The sequence below is a fragment of the Rhinatrema bivittatum genome, chromosome 4, assembly GCF_901001135.1.
Source record: "Rhinatrema bivittatum chromosome 4, aRhiBiv1.1, whole genome shotgun sequence".
NCBI classification, from domain to species: Eukaryota; Metazoa; Chordata; class Amphibia; order Gymnophiona; family Rhinatrematidae; genus Rhinatrema; species Rhinatrema bivittatum.
Genome location: NC_042618.1, coordinates 151,627,440 through 151,646,280, shown reverse-complemented (window position 1 = coordinate 151,646,280; position 18,841 = coordinate 151,627,440). Strand labels below are relative to the sequence as shown.

The window sequence follows — 18,841 nt, the reverse complement described above, 5'->3', positions numbered from 1 at the left end:
GCCGAACCCAGTAGGCCATCCTTGACCAGGTCCACATCCTCCTAATCAAACTTTTCTCGTGGAACCTTTATTCCCAATTCCTCCAAAACCTGGGGAATCAAGGGAGCCATTCCTCCCTGTGGAATAGCTGCACCACCTTTGGATCATTTCCTTCCATGGCCGGAGCTTTTCCCCGGTCTCCATCCAAGTCTGGATACACCAGAGCTGGATCCGCGTTCTGGCGATCTTGCCCTTGTGGATCTTCAGCCTCTGAAACATCATAGAAGCTATCAGCCTCGTTCACTGGAGTAGACCTCTGCAGCACTCGATGAATATTCATCGCCCCTGCAGTTCGAGATGGCAGGAATGTCTTACCCGGCTAGGGTCCTAGACACGCCCCCACGCAGTGGACTATGTCCCATCTTCACGTCCCATCTTCATGCCGCACGGCATGGCTTGCAGGGCCTGCGGTGACTCTTGCGCGAGACTTTCCCAAGGCGGTCTCTGTTCCCGGTGCCTGGAGGAGAGGGCAGCGCGGGAATACTTGTGCCAGACTCTGGGAGGCAGCGTGACTGAGAAGCTCGCTGGTGCTTTGGTGGCTGTAGGGGGGCCCCTCCTTGGTCAGTGTGGGAAAGGCGGCCATTTTGTCCACCTCTGCGGCTGTCTCGCGGGACGGGGAGGGGGATTTCCCTCCTCCGCTGTCCCTGGCAGATGGGTGCTCTGGCAGAGGCCTTAAAGAATCAAGAATTGCAGGAAAAGACTGAGGAATCATTGGAAGCCTCCACCAGGAGATCCTGATCTTTTCCTGACTGCAATTCTTGATTCTTTAAGGCCTCTGCCAGAGCACCCATCTGCCAGGGACAGCGGAGGAGGGAAATCCCCCTCCCCGTCCCGCGAGACAGCCGCAGAGGTGGACAAAATGGCCGCCTTTCCCACACTGACCAAGGAGGGGCCCCCCTACAGCCACCAAAGCACCAGCGAGCTTCTCAGTCACGCTGCCTCCCAGAGTCTGGCACAAGTATTCCCGCGCTGCCCTCTCCTCCAGGCACCGGGAACAGAGACCGCCTTGGGAAAGTCTCGCGCAAGAGTCACCGCAGGCCCTGCAAGCCATGCCGTGCGGCATGAAGATGGGACGTCAGGACCTGAACTGCAGGCAGCTGCCCGAGGAACGGACCACAGAAACCGCTTGAAACTCTAGCAGCACAGCCCTGCCATCATTCTAAAGATAAACGCATGGAAGGAGCTCAAATTACTGCTTTTCTTTTTCTGTTTTGTTTTTTAAACTTTACACAGAAGAGAAAATAAAATAGTCAAAAAATACTTCCCTGACATCTGAATAGAGGGAGTAGGCTTGTCTGTCCTCCTTAGGGTGAGGGAACTGGAACCACCAGCTTTCAACCCTGGGCGATATGGACTGAGCAATAAGGGTCCTCAACCCCCTGCTTGTCCGCCTCTAAAACCAGGGGGGATGGACCCACCAACCCCCTGGGAGGCAAGCTCTAACAGTTGAAGATCTTCTATATATTCTTTTTTTTTTTTTTTTTAAACTAAACTAGTCACAGACTGCAGGTTTTGCACCTGCACCATCTGCTGGAGACAGAGAAATACTGATGGACTGCAGGAGGCACTTCAGGTTATGTGGATGTGTCAGCAAAACTCTCTCTGTCTCCATCTGCTGGAGGGAAGGCAAAACCCAGGAGACTGGACTGATTTGGGTATGTAAGGGAACATACTATCATAGCAATTTTCAAAAGCTATTTACCTGCATTAAGTGTACTTGATGTGGGTAAATCATATGGACAATTTAATAGCATACATTGTAACAGTTTTCAAAAGCCCACTTACACAGGTAAAGTGCATTTACACATGTAAGACCCAGTATTAAACTAGTAAATACTTTTGAAAATTAGGCCCCTATTGAGGATATCAGATTTATACCTACATCAGAAACATTTTTTGATGGTGTAACTGAGCAATTAAATGAAATCACTGTGAAACTGAAGGATGTAATAAATCAGACTGATAGACTAAAGATTAACAAATCACCAGGACTAGATGGCATTCACCCCAGAGTTTTGAAAGAATTCAAACATGAAATTACAGGCATGTTTCTGGTGATTTGCAACCTATCCTTTAAAACAGCCACGATACTAGAAGACCGTAGGGTGGCCAATGTGATGCCAATATTTAAAAATGGCTCTAGGGGTTATCCAGGAAACTATAGACCAGTGAGCCCAACATTGCTGCCAGGCAAAATAGTAGAAATTAGGAGGTCATAGGATCGGAGGAGGTGTCCTACTGTGAATTGGTAACTGGATAAAAGACAGGAAACAGAGGGGGCCAGAAGGGGGCCTTCTAGAACAGACTAAAGGAGACAGCTGTTCCTGGGGGTTTTGCTCATACTAATACCATGCATTGTGTTGCTTTTTAATATAAAAGTTCCCTTAAATAGTCTTCACTTTAAATTGGTGCTCAGGCTGCACCACTTGAAGTGTGAAGATGTCACAACATGGACATTAGTAAATGTTTCTATTTTAATGGGTTTATCCCAAAGTGAGACAACGTGTGTCACAGTGACATCACTAGTTTAAAAAAATGGCACTGCAGTTGGCTAGATTATACATAGGAAAGGTAATTCTATAATAGCCCACATTGGGCTAAAGTCTGCGGGTATTCTGTACCCACAGACTTTAGCTCAAATTTTCAAAGCAAATTTATGTGCACAAGTCTGCTTTGCTGTCCCAGTATATATGTATACATACATGTCAAGGTTATACCTGCTCCTGAGCAGGCATAACTTTCTGCATGTGCATTTACATGCATACTTTCCAAAATTGAAAGTATGTGCATATATACTTTCCCCACCCCAACTCCTCACACCAGAACACCTCATCTTAATGTGAGTAAAAGTATGTGCTAAATGAGGTTTAACACATAGGTTTACATGCACAAACCTCTGATTTGCAAAGTATCACTTACATGCTTAAAACAGGGTTTTATGCCAACAATTCACTTTGAAAAATCAAACCCTAAGGGGGCAATAATCAAAATTGCAAACTCCATAGGTGCTTTTACCCACAGGCTTTGCAGCAATAAGCAAAACAAAAAAATCCACATAGGCTTTTGCTTTGATTATTGCCTTCCACAGAAGCCTGCACTTGCTTTCTCTGTGGGCAATTCTTCTGTGGGAAACATGCATAGTTTTGATTATCCAAAAATAATTACGTTGTTCCGATATCCACCCTGCCCTCACCTCGTGGACTACTTCTTTACTCCGCAAGTAGAAGTATGCACGCTTGTGACCAATGCGCGCACTTTCACCAACAGACAGGTTGGACAATAACGAAAGTCCCAATTTCTGCGGAAAGGGCTTTCATTATTGCCCTCCAAACTGTTAGGTAAAATCCTGAAAATGGAACATAAATTACTGTGTAATCAATCTAAAAATATTTATTGTTATCTACAGTCCATAGAGCTACAGCTGCTCTTAGGATGCTGATGTAAGGAGCCCTTAGATCTGCTAAGAAGCAGAGACAGATTTATAACTTGTAGAGGAAAGTGTTACCTAAGGTCATGAGGGAAGCAATGAGCAGCCACCCGGCCTGAGTACGCTGAACTGAGATGCGACCGTTCTGAGCTGCGGAGCACAACAAATCTTCTGCCAGTGTCATGATTATCTGAAGAATACAAAACCATACAGATCATTCATCAATATAACTGCCATCACACAGTATATTAAACTTTCTAACACACACAGATCTGGCCAGAACTACCTTGCTAACACAGGAAGGAAAATCAATTCTAAATTTCATTTCTGTGGCACCTTTCATTCTTTATTCATGTAAACACTTGGTGAATTTAGAGCTTGTGAATTCTGCTGAAATTCACCCTGTGGAAAGTGAAGTCCTAAATCTACCCACACATCATAGGCAGGGGGCAAGCAAGATGCTTTACAAGGCCACACCAATTAACTCAAAGTCTTTTCTGCAGGATCACCTGTCAGGAAGGTGGGTCAGGTTTCTGATTCTTTCTCTGTTGCTTTTGCTGTGATTGCTAGTTAGCGCCAGGTCTAATGTTGCCTTTAGTAAGTGTCCAGCTAAGGACTAGTTCTAGACCTCATCAGCTCTCTCCACGGAAGTTACACAGCTTTGAGTTAATGCTTGATCATTAACTGAACCAAGCTGGATTCTAAAAAGGAACTAAAGTGAAAGATACTAACTGAAAATAAAGCCATCTGGGACCATCTAGCCAGCCCACTTCCCTACCTACTGCAGTTCTGTACACATAACTTGATGTCTAGGTTTAACTGTACTTTCTCATTGCTAAGGCTGCCTGCTTATCTTAAATTCAGGTCACCCACAGTGATTCAGTTTCCCCTGTGGTTGTACCTCAGGTCCTGTCCATGGGGTATACTGCCACCACATACAAAATGTGCAGCCTGTGTCAAATAGTTAGCAGTGAAAATGAGCTGTGCAGTATTTTTTTTTATTTACAATTCACTTTTCCAGATAAGCCCAAAGTTATGTACACCAAAAAAGAAAACACAATATATAAAGTAAACAATCACACTATCCTGTAGCTTACATATTGTACCTCTGAAGCAGTTGGTCATGTGCCCTTCAGGATATGTAAACAGCAATATTAACCTAACTAATTACTCCAGTAAGCAGAAATGATCTGGGAAGCCTTTTACTCAATGTCATACAGTCATTAGCATAGCTGGGGCTCAAATTTGGAAATCATGAATTGCAAATCCATGTTCTCACTTATCTTCCTTCTTTATCCAAGATTCATTAATCTGCTAAAACTCCATATGTTAAAACACAAGCAACTTTCCATTCAAAACAGGGTAAGAAAGGCTGGCCAAAAGCTGTGGTGCAGATGTTCAGATCCCATATCTGTCAGGGATAGTCAGGACTGCAGGATGGAGATAATTTGGTGGTCGCTATTGTGCTAACACCTCCTGGCCAATCAGCATCTCCGAGCATACATCTCCAAACAGTTGTTCTTCAATATATCTTGTAAAGTGCATGATGTGCCACACTGTAAATTAATAGTGGATGTCATTAACTCATTCATTAAGAATGGATGACAGGAATACTTGCCTTTCCTTTACCATGAGGAATTCCCAGGGGACAGAGTTTCACTGCTCCTAGCAGCGCTGCCACAGCAAAACTGTAACCAGTCACTGCTTCTGGCGAGGATTTTAGGGCACCCAGGCGTTCAATGCAGCGATCCATGAGTGGGGAGATGTAGGATGGCAATGCTACAGCGATGAGACGCAAACACCAAGCCGCTGCTAAGCGGGCAGAGACACTGGGATGAAGGATGACTGAAATTACAGCATCAAGTACCCCTGAAAGGAAAGATACGGCATGAGGGACCCATTCATTCTTAGACTATGTATTTTTATACATATCATCAGTGAGAGTCACAAGCTTTCCAAAGAGCTACAGCCTAGATGCAGCTGCTCTTAGGATGCTGATATAAGGAGCCCTTACATCAGCATCTTGAGGGGCACACTGGGCATTCTAAGATTTGCCAACCCTTTCTGTACATTACTTTCACTCATGGACGCTAATAAGAACTCTCAATATAAGAATTAGTTTATCCTATTGGTGGTATTTTCCCTTTCTATCAGAAATATTGCACTCTTTTTAATGTGGCAGCAGGATGGGAGTTCTGCATGTACAGGAAAAGAGATCTACAAATAGGGTAACCACATAGCTCCACCTCCAGGGGGACAAGCTGAACTAGTCCTGATTTCACTACACTCATCATATCATTTCAGGATTTTCATTTACGTAGTTTTCACTACACTGCAGGCATGAAAGATGCAATCCTATTTTTCTTAAGGAATACAAAAAGAAAATTGGTTCTTATCTGATAATTTTCGTTCCTGTAGTACCACGGATCAGTCCAGACTCCTGGGTTTGGCCCCCCCTCTAGCAGATGGAGACAGAAGTTTACCAAACAAAACTCCGCCTCATATAAGCTGGTGCCACCTACAATCTGGCAGTATTACGCAATGTCAAAGCAGAATGGATGAAACAAAACCCAAACTAACTATATATCGTAACTTAACAACCACAAACCACAACCACAACCACAAATCCCCCCAAATGGATGCAGAACCCGTGCCATGTCAAAATAACAAGGTCGAAACAAACTGTCAGAAAACAGCAGTAAAGAGCGTGGACTCTCCATTCTCTCACAAGGAAAAAAATGGGTGGGACTCTGGATTGATCCGTGGTACTACAGGAACGAAAATTATTAGGTAAGAACCAATTTTCTTTTCCTTGTACGTACCCGGATCAGTCCAGACTCCTGGGATGTAACCAGAGCTTACCTTAAATGGGATGGGATCCAGAGAGGCCCGCTCTAAGCACTCCCTCTCCGAAGCCAACTGGTCCTGGTGCCCACACATCCAGTCGATAATGTCCATGCAAGGACTTCCACGTAGCCGCCCGGCAAATCTCTTCCGGGGAAATCTGTTGACATTCCGCCCACGATGGGGCCTGAGCTCGAGTAGAATGAGCTCGGAGACCTACTGGGGAAGATCTACCATCCAACAAATAGGCAGAATTGATGGACTCTTTAAGCCAACGGGCATTGGTAGTCTTGGAAGCCATATTGCCCCTACTGGGGACCACTCCACAGCACAAAAAGATGATCAGAAACCTGGAATGCATTGGTCACCTCCAGGTATCGCAGCAATGCTCCTCGAACATCGAGTTTCTGAAGATCCGTAGACACGGGATCCGACCGATCCAGATCCGAAAATGACGGCAGCTCAACCGACTGATTTAAATGGAAGGAAGACACCACCTTAGGTAGGAACGAGGGAACCGTACGCAGAGAAACCCCGAAGTTAGTGATGCGCAAAAAGGGCTCCCTATAGGACAGAGCCTGAAGCTCCGAAAGCCGGCGTAATAGCCACCAAGAACACTACCTTCAAAGTAAGGTCCTTCAAGGTTGCTTTATGCAATAGTTCAAAAGGTGATCTACTCAAAGCCTTAAGAACCAGATTCAAATTCCAAGATGGACAGGGCTGGCGTACTGGAGGACTCAAATGCTTCACCCCCCGAAGGAAACGAGAGACATCAGGGTGACATGTCAAGACGCTCCCTGTATGGTACCGCGTAAGGAACCGAACGCCGCCACCCGAACACGCAAGGAACTGCACGACAATCCCTTCGCTAAACCATCCTGAAGAAAACTTAAAATTTCCAAAACGGTTGCTCGGGTAGGAACAATCTCCCTATTGATACACCAGGCCTCAAAGACTTTCCAGACCCTTACATAAGATAGTGAAGTAGAGACTTTACGGAACGCAACATCGTGGTCACCACAGCATCCGAGTACCCTCGGGACTTCAGCCACTTCCTCTCAAACGCCATGCCACTAGACAGAAGTGCTCGACCTGGCTGAAACAGACGGGACCCTGTTGAAGTAGATTCGGACTGTCCAGAAAGCGTAATGGAGGAGCCACCGCCAGATTCACCAGATCCGCAAACCATGGGCACTACCAAAAACCACCTCCAACGGATGTAACTCTATTTTTCATAGAACCCTGCCTTTGAGCGACCAAGGCGGGAATACATAAAGCAGAACATCTGTTGGCCAGGGCAGTACTAGGGCGTCCACGCCCTCTGCCCCCGTGTCTCTGCGACGAGCGAAGAACCGAGGAGCCTTGGCATTCTTGAACGTCGCCATGAGATCCATCCCGGGAATGCCCCACTGGGCACAAATGACTTGAAAGGCATCGTCCGCCAATTCCCACTCGCCGGGGTCGAGGAAATGACGGCCGAGAAAATCCGCCTGAACATTCTCCACGCCGACAATGTGAGAAACCGCTATGCAGGCAAAGTTCCGCTCCGCCCACGCGATCAAGAGACAGGCCTCCAACGCTACTGGTCGACTTCTGGTTCCGCCTTGACAGTTGATATAAGCCACTGTGGTCACATTGTCGGAAAGCACTCTGACCGCCTTGTCCTGGACAAGCGGAAGGAAGCAGACTGCCCTGGTCTCCAGACGATTGATGGACCAACGAGCTTCCTCCGGAGACCACAGTCCCTGTACCGACTTTCTCAAACACACCGCTCCCCAGCCAGACAAGCTGGCATCCGTCGTGATCACTGTCCAGATCGGGACTACCAATGGAACCCCCCGCCTCAGGTTGACCGGGGATAGCCACCAAACCAGGCTGGACCAAGCATTCTCTATCAGAGGTAGAGAGAGTTTGAACTGCTCTGAAACTGGGTCCCATTGGTACAGCAATGCTGATTGTAAAGGACGCATAAGAGCGAAATCCTACGGAACCAATTCCAGCGTCGAAGTCATGGAGCCGAGTACCTGAAGGTAATCCCAGACTGTTGGATAACAAGGTTTGTATTTGGCCTTGGAGCTTGAGCATACGCCCCTCCATGAGGGACACTGTCCCTTGACTCGTGTCTAACAAAGTTCCCAAAAATTCCAGAGACTGAGAGGGTACCAAATGACTCTTGGTCTCGGCTACCCATCCGAGCGATCTCAACAACCGAAGAACCCGAGAAACCGCCTCCTGGCAGAGTACTTTCGACTTCGTTCGAATCAGCCAATCAACCAGGTATGGATGTACTAACAATCCTTCCCTGCGCAACTGAGCAGCTACTACCACCATAATCTTGGTGAATGTCTGGGGAGCTATGGCTAGGCCGAAGGGTAGCGCCTAAAACTGATAATGCTGTCCCAGCACGGAAAACCTTAGAAACCTTTGATGATCTGCCCGGATCCTGATGTGTAAATAGGCTTCTGTGAGATCTAGGGACGGCAGGAACTCTCCCGGACGAACCGACGCAATGACTGAGCGTAACATCTCCATACGGAACAGAGGAATCTGCAGACATCTGTTGACCCGTTTCAAATCGAGGTTGGGTCAGAAGGTACCCTCTTTCTTGGGCACTACGAAGTAGAGTACCAGCCTCTTCGACGCTTCGTGGAGGGTACCGGAATAATAGCGCCTAGATCGAGAAGACACTGTATAGTCTCCCCGACAGTCCGGCGCTTCGCTGCAAGCCCACATGGCGAAATCAGGAACCGATGTCGAGGTTGGCGTGCAAAATCTAACACGTAACCGTGTCTTATCACAGTGAGGACCCACTGATCCAACGTAATTTTGGCCCACTCCTCGTAAAAAAGGGACAGACTACCTCCCACAACTGGAATCGAGGAATGGGCCAGCCGCCCGTCATTGTGAGGACTTGCCATCCGAAACGGGTGGGGTAGAACCCGGTCTACCAAATCGGCGCCCGCGAAAGGACTGGGTGTATGTCTGCTGCCTGTTGGCATTATGGCGAAAAGAAGAAATGGACCCCCGTGAGGTTCGAGGTCTCCGACTTCCACGAAATCTAGGTCTGGCATTAAAGGTCCCTCTCGATCTCGGTCTGTCTTCTGGCAACGGATGTACTTATTTTCACCTAAAGATTGGATCAGATCTTCCAGCTCCTTGCCAAACAGCAGCTTGCCCTTAAAAGGTAACGATCCCAGCTGAGATTTTGAAGCCACATCCGCTGCCCAGTTACGAAGCCACAACAAACGGCGGGCTGACTCTGCAGATACCATGGACCTGGCCGATTTGCGGAGCAGGTCATAAAAGACATCCGCGCAACAGGCAATGACCGCCTCAAGGCGTCCTGCTTGGAGCGCTTCCTCTTGCGAAAGAGAGTCGCTGGCTAGGAGTTGTTGCACCCAACGAAGACCTGCGCGCAAGGAAAAATTACTACAAAAAGCCGCTCTGATTCCCAACGCGGAAACTTCAAAGATCTTCTTGAGTTGAACTTCCAGCTTATGATCCTGCAAATCCTTGAGGGCTATCCCCCCAGTGACCGGTATGGTTGTCTTCTTTGTGACCTCTGCCACCGCAGAATCCACTTTAGGAACCTTCAGCAGCTCCAAGGCATCCTCCGGTAGGGGATACAGCTTATCCATGGCCTTTGCCACCTTAAGACCCAAATCCGGAGCATCCTATTCTTTGAAAAGCAAATCAGTTGCTGAAAAATTAAAAGGGAAAGCCAAGGGTGGACCTCGGAGACCCAGCACCACTGGATCAGTCGCCCCTAAACGCGACTCTTCCTGGGGCAGTTGGATCCCCAATTCTCCCAGTATCGCTGGAATGAGTGGACCTAGTTCATCCCTGCGAAAAAGCCTGACCACCTTCGGGTCATCGCCATCCGCTCCATGGGACGCCCACAGACCTATCTGTACCAGCCCGGCATCCCCTTCCACCCCTCGAGGTGGTGGGATGGGCAAATCCTAGTCTTCCTGGTCATCCGTACCGGAAGAAGTATCCGTGTCCCCTACCGGTGCCTGAGCGCGCAAGGGATGCTGTCCCCCTGAGGGACCTGGCTCTGGAATGGACCGGGCTCGCTTCTGGGTCTCCAGCAGAGAAATATGACTGTGCGACCTCTTCTTTCCTGCCTTCCAGGCCTTAAAGGCCTTATGCATTAATAAAACGAAGTCAGATGAGAAAGAAGAGTCTGAGGACATACCCTCACCCCCCCCCCCCGTATCGGGGTCCACATCAACGGGCAAGCCAGACCCCTCAGTCTTGTCCTCTTAGGGACCCTTCGCTGTGGGGATAGTCGAGGACAAGGGTCCTCCTCCTGACGTGCTATTTGCACTGTGGGAGCTGCCGTCGCTAAAGGAGGCAAAATGGCGCCCACTCCCAGAGGCAGTGACCCAAGCGCACCCAAAATGGCGCTTGTTCCCGCGCTTTGCGGGTACGGACCTGAGGCCAGGGGCTGTGGCTCCCCAAAAGCGCCAGTCACAGTTTGGACCAGAAGTAGACCCTGCTGTGGGTCGTGGAGGCTCCCTCTCCCCCCAGAAGGCAGTCGGCGCAAATACCATCATGCGACAAATGCGGCCGCGCGGGGCCGCAGGCCCTACACACGGCCCTACGCGGCATGCCACCTCACCAGCAACCCCTCGAATGTGAACGCGGCAAAACGGAGCCCAATAGACCCCACCAGCACCCGAGAGAATGGAGAGTCGAGCCCCGAAGAAAAAGACACCAAGAAACAAATTTTCCTTTTTTTTTTTTTAAATACCTGACAATGAGCCTCCGGGTCCCCAATCAAACTGGGGGGAGAGAGTGAACCAGGCTCCCCGGTGTCACCCCCAGTGATCTCCACAAGCTGGCAATCGGGGTTGTTACTCCTGTACTTCAGCTGCCTCTGAAACCAGGGGGGATGGTCCCCTCAGTACCTCACCACCCCCTGGGAGGCTATGACCTGCAGGCAAACACTGCGGTCCTTTGTTCCTTCAGATAACATGAATTCCTTATCTAAACCTAACTACACTGTCTCACACCAGCTAGGCCCTAGCACAGACTGTAGGTTTGGCACCTCCTCCACCTGCTGGAAACAGAAGAATACTGCCAGACTGTAGGTGGCATCAGCCTATATGAGGCAGAGTTTTGTTTGGTAAACTTCTGTCTCCATCTGCTAGAGGGGGGGCCAAACCCAGGAGTCTGGACTGATCCGGGTACGTACAGGGAAAGGGAAGTTGCCTACCTGTGATAGATTTTCTCTGAAGACAGCAGTCCACCACATGACTGTGCTAAGCGCCGAATGGACAAAATCTCTCGAAAAGGCAAAAGCCTTTCTTTTTGCCACAGCCTCACAATTTTTCAGGTTTTTTTTTTTTAATCTAGCTTTGACTGGAGGAAAGAACTTCTAAAGAGGAGACAAGGTGAAGAAAATCAAAAGAGGCAAAAATCAAATGTTTCTCTTGATCTCCTCAGAAAGACAGGTTAATGAGATGAAAAAATGTGGACAGTCAACCTCCAGGCAACTGTTGCAAATAAGAAAAAACATGGTACGATTGAGGAAGAAAAAGAAAAATTCCAAATCCCTAGACCAAAAACTACGGGGGCTTTGACAGAAAAGAGGAAAATGGATAAAATCTTTTCATTGGAAGTTTTTGGAGCTGCAGTGCAGAAGACGTATCTAACAAACTCTGGTGGACAAAAAGGAACCGAGGCAAGCTCTGGCAATGTGGCAGCATGGAAACTGCCATGCATGAGCAGAGAGGTTTTTGCCTTTTCCAGAAGCTCTGAAAGATTCTGTCCATTCAGCAATGAGCACAGTCACATGACCTGCTTGTGTGATTAGCGTAAACTGCTTGCCTTCAGAGACTAAAAAATCAGAACTACGTCTTCCTACAAGCAGTGGGGAAAACCCAGGACTGGCTCAACTTTTCTCCCTGAACGCAAAGCTACATGGTCACCCTAACTATAAAGGTAGGTTTAAGAGCTAAAAACCTTCCACAGCATTATAGCTTTCAACTGATCGCCATCACAGTGTGAAGGCTCCTCTCAGCAGTCAGATTTAAAGAAAGACTATTGCATTATCACCACAGAACAAGTTGTTGCATAGCTGATCACATTGCAATATGATTTTCCAGACAGTTGAGCCAACAGGGACATCATTGGTATGCGAGAGCTTATTCTCTCAAGGGAGAATGGGGTTGGGTTGTGCAGTTTTATTCTAATTTTCGAAACAGGAGTTGGCTAGGAAAATACTCTTGAGAAGCTCTCCTATACATACACAAAAGAAAAATGGGGCCTTTTACCTGCACTGGAATCCCGGATCAGCGGTGCTGCTGTCGTGCCCAACCCATAGATGATATGGCCCAGCTCCTGCAACACACAAACTAAGACATGTTGGCTTGCGGCTACATCAGTTGTAGCCACTCGAGTTTCCACGTTGCTGTCGCTCATCGCTGCATCTGTTAATTTGGTGAGAAAGCAGCAGGTTAGTGTGGTCGTATCATGGCACCAGGAGATAAGCAGGTTTTATGCAGCCAGTCTGATATCCTTGAGCTAAGAGGCATCCAAATCAGTGATAAAATGACTCAACTATGTATGACAAGTGTTAAAGATCTCAAGCAGGATGGAACAGCATATTAAAAAATACAACAAGTGAAAAAAAACAAACCATCACAGCTTATTTTAGGAGAAATAGCACAAGACAGGACAGACTTTCATTGATCGATTGCCAAGGATTATCACAAGTTTTACACTTCGCACACATACAGCATAATTTTCAGCAGCTAAAGTACCAAGCAGAGTACCTGCAGATTTTAGCCCTAATTTTTAAAGTGGGCATATGTGCATAACACTCTGCTTTGAAATTCTGTGGGTGTTCCCAGTACACACACACGAAGTTAAACCTGCTCCCGAGGAGATTTCAGTTAACTTTCTCTGTCCACTTTTACATACATATTTTCAAAACTCTAAAGTATGCATGTAAATGCTTTTCCGGTCCCAGCTCCATCTCCTGGAATGCTTACTACGAGTATGGGGAAAAGCATGTGCAAATCAAGTTGCATGCATTCTTTTCCCCAGAGTAACCCCATGGATAATTTTCAAATGCTGATTTACATGAACAAACCAAGGCTTGTGTGCATAAATTCTTTTGGAAATTACCCCCATAAAGCATAAAGTGTCTTTTCCTAAAACCAAGCTCTGAAAATCCAAGATGACCACACTTCTGCACTCCTCCTAGTCATCAATGGCTCAAGGAAACACGACAGGATCATCTATATCAATATCTATATCAAGCTAATGCCTGGAATTCCTGGGCAAAATTCAGTAAAATCTGATTTTGCTAAAGCTAAGCAATATTGTGAGGTAAAATAAATCTGCAAAAAAAGGTCAAATCCACTTCAGTGAAAGCTGCAGACACGAGCTGCTTTTGCGAGCTCTGCAAGTCCTCTCTATCTCCACTATTCATGGGGATAAGCGAGAATATTTGTAGTACAAGTCCCATACCTACAACTTTCTTCAGCTTCCAGATGGCTTGGCACATCTCCCTGGCCGCTACAATTTGAGCTTTTTCCCCAAGGAGTCCCCCTACTGTTGCTCGAAGGATGAAGGAAATGCAGTGGCGAGAACAGATCACATCCATCTGGGTCTGTGTTGCTTTGGGGTGAGACACCAGGTCTAGAATATGCGAAAGTAAGGCAGAAAAATTCCTTTCAAGCCACTGGACTCCTAGTGTGGTGACAAATACCACATATGCCTAGAAGAGATATTTGAAGAAAATACATCTTTAAAAAAAAAAAAAAAAGAAGAAACAAATCCCAATACATCAAACATTTAAAATGGTGCAACAAATGTTCTCTATGCTAGACATTATTTACTGAATACTAGCAACCTCAAAGTACTTTGCATTCCCAGCAGTACAGAAACATACAGATAGCCACCTCTGGGTGTCCAGCAACCGTTTTCAGTTCTATGACACCGTATGATAGCCCCTGAATAGGGAACATATGGCTCAATTACACATATATTAAATGAGCCAAGGGAAGGAAAATGGACATCATAAAAGTCACAGAAGAAAACAGGACTGGACCCAACTATTCTGATTCCAAGTCCCAAGCTTTATTAACAAGACCCTGCATCCTTCAAAGATTATTAATAGATAGGAATTGAATCTAAAGCGCTCAAACTTAGGGGCTGATTTTAAGACCCGCGCACAGTTCCCGGCGTGCGCACATGGTTGCGGCTATTTTATAACACGAGCTCGGCGGCACGTGCATTATAAAATATGCTATCCATGCACTGTGCGGGCAGATTGCCTCCACATGCGGGGGGAGGGGGGAAATTTTAAAAGGCCACACATGGCGACAGGAGTAGGGCTTCCCCAGGTCCTTCCCAGTCTGCTCCAATTAAGGAGCAGACTGGGAGGGAACTTCCCCATACCCCTATCTAACCTTCCTACCCTTTCCCCTCTCCTCTTCGACCCCTAATCCCTTCTTAACTACTTACTTTTTTTTTTTTTTTTTATTACTTACTGTTCCTCGGGAGCAGAAATAAACTCGGTGTGCCGGCAGCTGGCTGGCGCACACTTCCCCAGGACAGCATCGAATGGCGCTGAATTGGCCCATCCTAGCCCCATCTCACCCCTCCCCTTTGGAGAGCCCCAGCACTTTGCTTGTAACGGGCCCTTCTGAAAATGCACCCAGAAAGGCCTGGCCAAGCTAGTAATCCCCTATTTTTACACGCATGGCCCTTTTAAAATCGGGCCGTTAATGTCCTACAATGACCAGGAAACAGCATGGAAGCCGATCCAACGTAGCAGCAATGCAACCAAAACAAAATTGGATCGGTGTCAGGAAATACTTTAAAGGTAAAAACCAGTGCCCTACTCGGGCCGAGTTTCGCCCATACAATGTGGGCTGCTTCAGGGGATATATATATATATGACCATTCAAATAAATGTTAATTCCTTCACAGATATATATATATATATATATATATATACATACATTCACACATACATACACGACACACACCGAAAGCTAATAAAGCTTTATACACTTCCGGTATGCTGAGATGCCGACTTGTGCATTTGTGCTGTTTTGAACTGTAAATTTAAAGCTAATGTCTGTAGCTGCACTACTAGTTACTGTGAAGGAATTAATATTATTTGAATGGTCATCTTCTTTCTCATGTTGCTCATATATATATATATATATATATATATATATAGCCCCTGAAGCAGCCCACATTGTATGGGCGAAACTAAGCCCGAGTCAGGCTCTGGTTTTTACCTTTAATTAAAGTATTTCCTGACACTGATCTAATTTTGTTTTGGTTGCATTGCTACAATGACCATGTGCATTTACCTTAATAATTGACTTCTTGGAGGAAACAATATTAGCTCTCTGTGATGTCTCTCAGGGACTATTTTTGTGAACGTCTTTGAGTTTACCTTGCACATGTCAATCTCAGAGCAGCTGTTTCTCTGCAACACCTGAGGGCAGCATACAGATAATTTTGATGTTTTCCATTCCTCCTAAATTTATTTTGGGGCTGAGAAATTTTGTCACCTTACTCCCCTTAAAGTGTTCTTCCCCAGGCAGATCACGTGTTGTTTACCCAAGCCATGCTCAGTTCCCATGGCAACAACTGTTCGAACAGCTGAGCGTTGCTTTGGAAATCCTAGACCGGATTAGTTTCCGGCCCTGATGGAGTCTTAAAACAAACAAACAAACAAAAAAAAAGTTTCTCAATGGGTTTTTTTGGCCTCAAAAGTGGCTCTTTAGGCATTAATAAAATTATTTAGGCTGTTTTAAAATGTCCTGTTTCTTTATTTGCCCTCATTTGTTAGAAAATAGAGCATTTTTATTTTCTGCTGAATCAGCCACCTTTTACATTTTTGAGCTTTGTTGGAGTCAGTCTAGAGGTGCCTCATCTCCACACTGAAATTCCTTGGGCTCACTGTTTTTATTTTTTCTATTTTTGTTGCCCAGGCAGCACTGCTACTCTAGATTTTTTTGATTTCATTTTTAGAGCTTTCTGGGGCCATGGTCATGGTCATGGTCCCTTGTCTTCCCCGCTTTGTTTTTATTTTATCTATTTTTAAACTTTTAATCATTTTGCCGGCACTGCTGCAATCCCAGAAGTGGCATCGCTGCAGGACTGGGCCAGTTTTGGCTCCTGGGGCTTTCCCAAAATCCCTGGAGCTAAGGCTGAATTTTTTTTTTTTTTAGCAAACTGCAGCAGCGCAAGTTTTGCAGTCAGCGGCAGCACTGGGAGCTCACACATTCCTTCCCCCTTCCCATCAAACCCAGAACAGGAAGTTATTTTGCCGAGAGCCTTACTGGGACCATGGGAAGAGCTGAAAATACTTCTGCAGCCTGACTGCAGCTGTATGCTGCTTCTCCTTCCTCTCCTTAGCTTGCCAGAGTTGGGGGGGGGGGGGGAGTGGGCGTTATTTTTTTGTTTTTTGAAAAACAAATGACTGCCTGCAATGACTGCCTTCTTCAACCAGCAGAATTGCCCTGCCTCACAGAGCCTGCTGGATAGCCCTTAATGGGTCTCAATCAGGTAATTTAAAATTTTTCTTTTCTGGGCTATCTTATTACAAAAAGCTTGATCCCTAGGAATGGGCCTTTTCATAATTGCTTCTTGAGATATGTTTACATCAACTAGATTAAATTGTACGACTCAATGGCAGCATTTCAAAGCAATTAGAGCCTCGTTAGTGTTGGGACTCCACTCATTACCACTGGTGGTAAACAGAAAGAGTTTGTTTCCATGGAATTTAATTTTAGTCTTGTAACAGATGTGAAGAGACTACTGCAGACCGCTTAACAAATGCAAATCAGCACAAGAGCTTTTGCTTATTAGAGCGCTGCAGAGGTTTAACCCACTGGATGCCACGGCTGTTTGAACCAACATGCCATGGTACCCTCTGTAGTGGGGACTCTAATGTAGGGCAACAGTCATTGAGAGCCATAGAAGAAAACTCAACATGCTTGGCATATGAAGATGCTCACAGATAACATGCCTAAAAGCTGAAGAAGACTGATACTAGCTGACCTCTCAAGGTACTTTCTAGACTTGCTTTCTTCTATTATTCTTTTCAGAAAGCTGGGAATGAAGAGGAATGTATACAGAGGGCCTTCTTCAAAACTCCTTTGATAAAAGAGCATTCAGATCTAACAGGTTTCTTAAAAGATTATTTCAATGTAACTAACCCAAAACATCAAACTTTACTAAGAGTGCTACAATATATTGTACCAGAGGTGGCAATACCAGTCCCCAAGAGCTAAAAACAGATCAGATTTTCTGACTTTCCACACTGAATATTTCTGTATTTATTTTAAATATGTATTTCTTCTGATTCGAGTAGTGTTCATAGTAGGTAACAAAAACACATTCATATTAAAACATCAAGACAATAATTCAAAAAATATATAAGGCATAACAATAGAGCAACAGGCAGATGGAGTGAAAAATAACATACTGAAAAGATATAGCACATCTGTTTCTTGTGCTATAACACAACAGCCATAAAACGCATATAATATGAATATTCTGCAAATATAATGTATATATTTGATCTAACAGCGTGGTTATTGCAAGTTTTGGATACTATGAAAACCGGATGAATTTGACACTCTAAAGGACCAGAGTAGCTTAGTTCCTAGAGACTTAGATATGCTCAGAAGAAAATCACACACATTCCATATATGACCACACTTCGTGTCCGACATGGCAGTACAGACTCATTACAGACAAAAATCATCCTAGTTACAATTAGATTTTAGCTGTTCTTTCCTCAATGGGGGTTTCTAGCCTAAACCTGCACTGTTACATTCTCAAATTACTCCATGTTGATATGCATACAAATGAAGCCTTGCTATGGCTCCAAGTCATCAGCAAAGCCCCTAAAATTAATAGCTGCCAGGATGTAGTTTTTATTAAGTTCCAATTAAGAACAGATTTACTTTTTTTTCTATTATATTTCCAGTTCTCCAAGCATCTGCTTCTCTGCTTTCTTTTCTCAAATACAACTCAAGAGGGGCCCATACAAACAGATTGTCGATTCCTTCACTGGAAATAACATGCAAGCATGCATTTTCTGTTGATGAGAACTGGGACATGTACACGGGTTTTTAAGTTTAACCGAAATGAATTTCTTCTTACAACCAGAAGTATTTTAAAATATGCAGACAAAAGGGTTAAGGTATGGGGAATCTGTATTCAAACCTGGGTAACTCCAATGCGGATGTGCCGACTGTTGCTGGAGCTGGCACCGGTCAGCATGTCGCCACTGGCTCGCAAGAAGCCCGAGGTCCCCCGCAGGAAGCCGGTGCCAAGCATCTCCAGTGCCTCATCCAGGCACAGCTTGCGAATGCTTTGCCTGCATGCTGCAGCTGCTGGAAGATTTATTCACCCCCAAAACAAGGCAAAAAACATTTTAAGAAAATATTCTTTTCCTTCACCACAGAACAGTTTTCTCTAGTCTGCATCGGGGGCCGAAATCTTTTTGGAGAAGTATGCTCAAAACAGTATATAATAATTAAC

General features: G+C 45.7%; 1 protein-coding gene across 3 annotated transcripts in view; it reads right to left on the bottom strand.

Moving 5' to 3' along the window:
• Positions 1–18,841, bottom strand: part of HEATR5A (HEAT repeat containing 5A) — a 285,493-nt gene that overhangs the window by 206,890 nt on the left and 59,762 nt on the right. For 2 of the 3 annotated variants that reach the window (XM_029598984.1, XM_029598983.1), the window contains exons 7-11: positions 18,524–18,693; positions 13,793–14,042; positions 12,592–12,747; positions 5,085–5,335; positions 3,545–3,656 (exon numbers count right to left, since the gene is read on the bottom strand). In XM_029598984.1, the coding sequence (XP_029454844.1) occupies positions 3,545–3,656; positions 5,085–5,335; positions 12,592–12,747; positions 13,793–14,042; positions 18,524–18,693 (939 nt within the window). The remainder of the gene's footprint in view (positions 1–3,544; positions 3,657–5,084; positions 5,336–12,591; positions 12,748–13,792; positions 14,043–18,523; positions 18,694–18,841) is intronic. The other variant, XM_029598985.1, reaches the window with a different exon arrangement.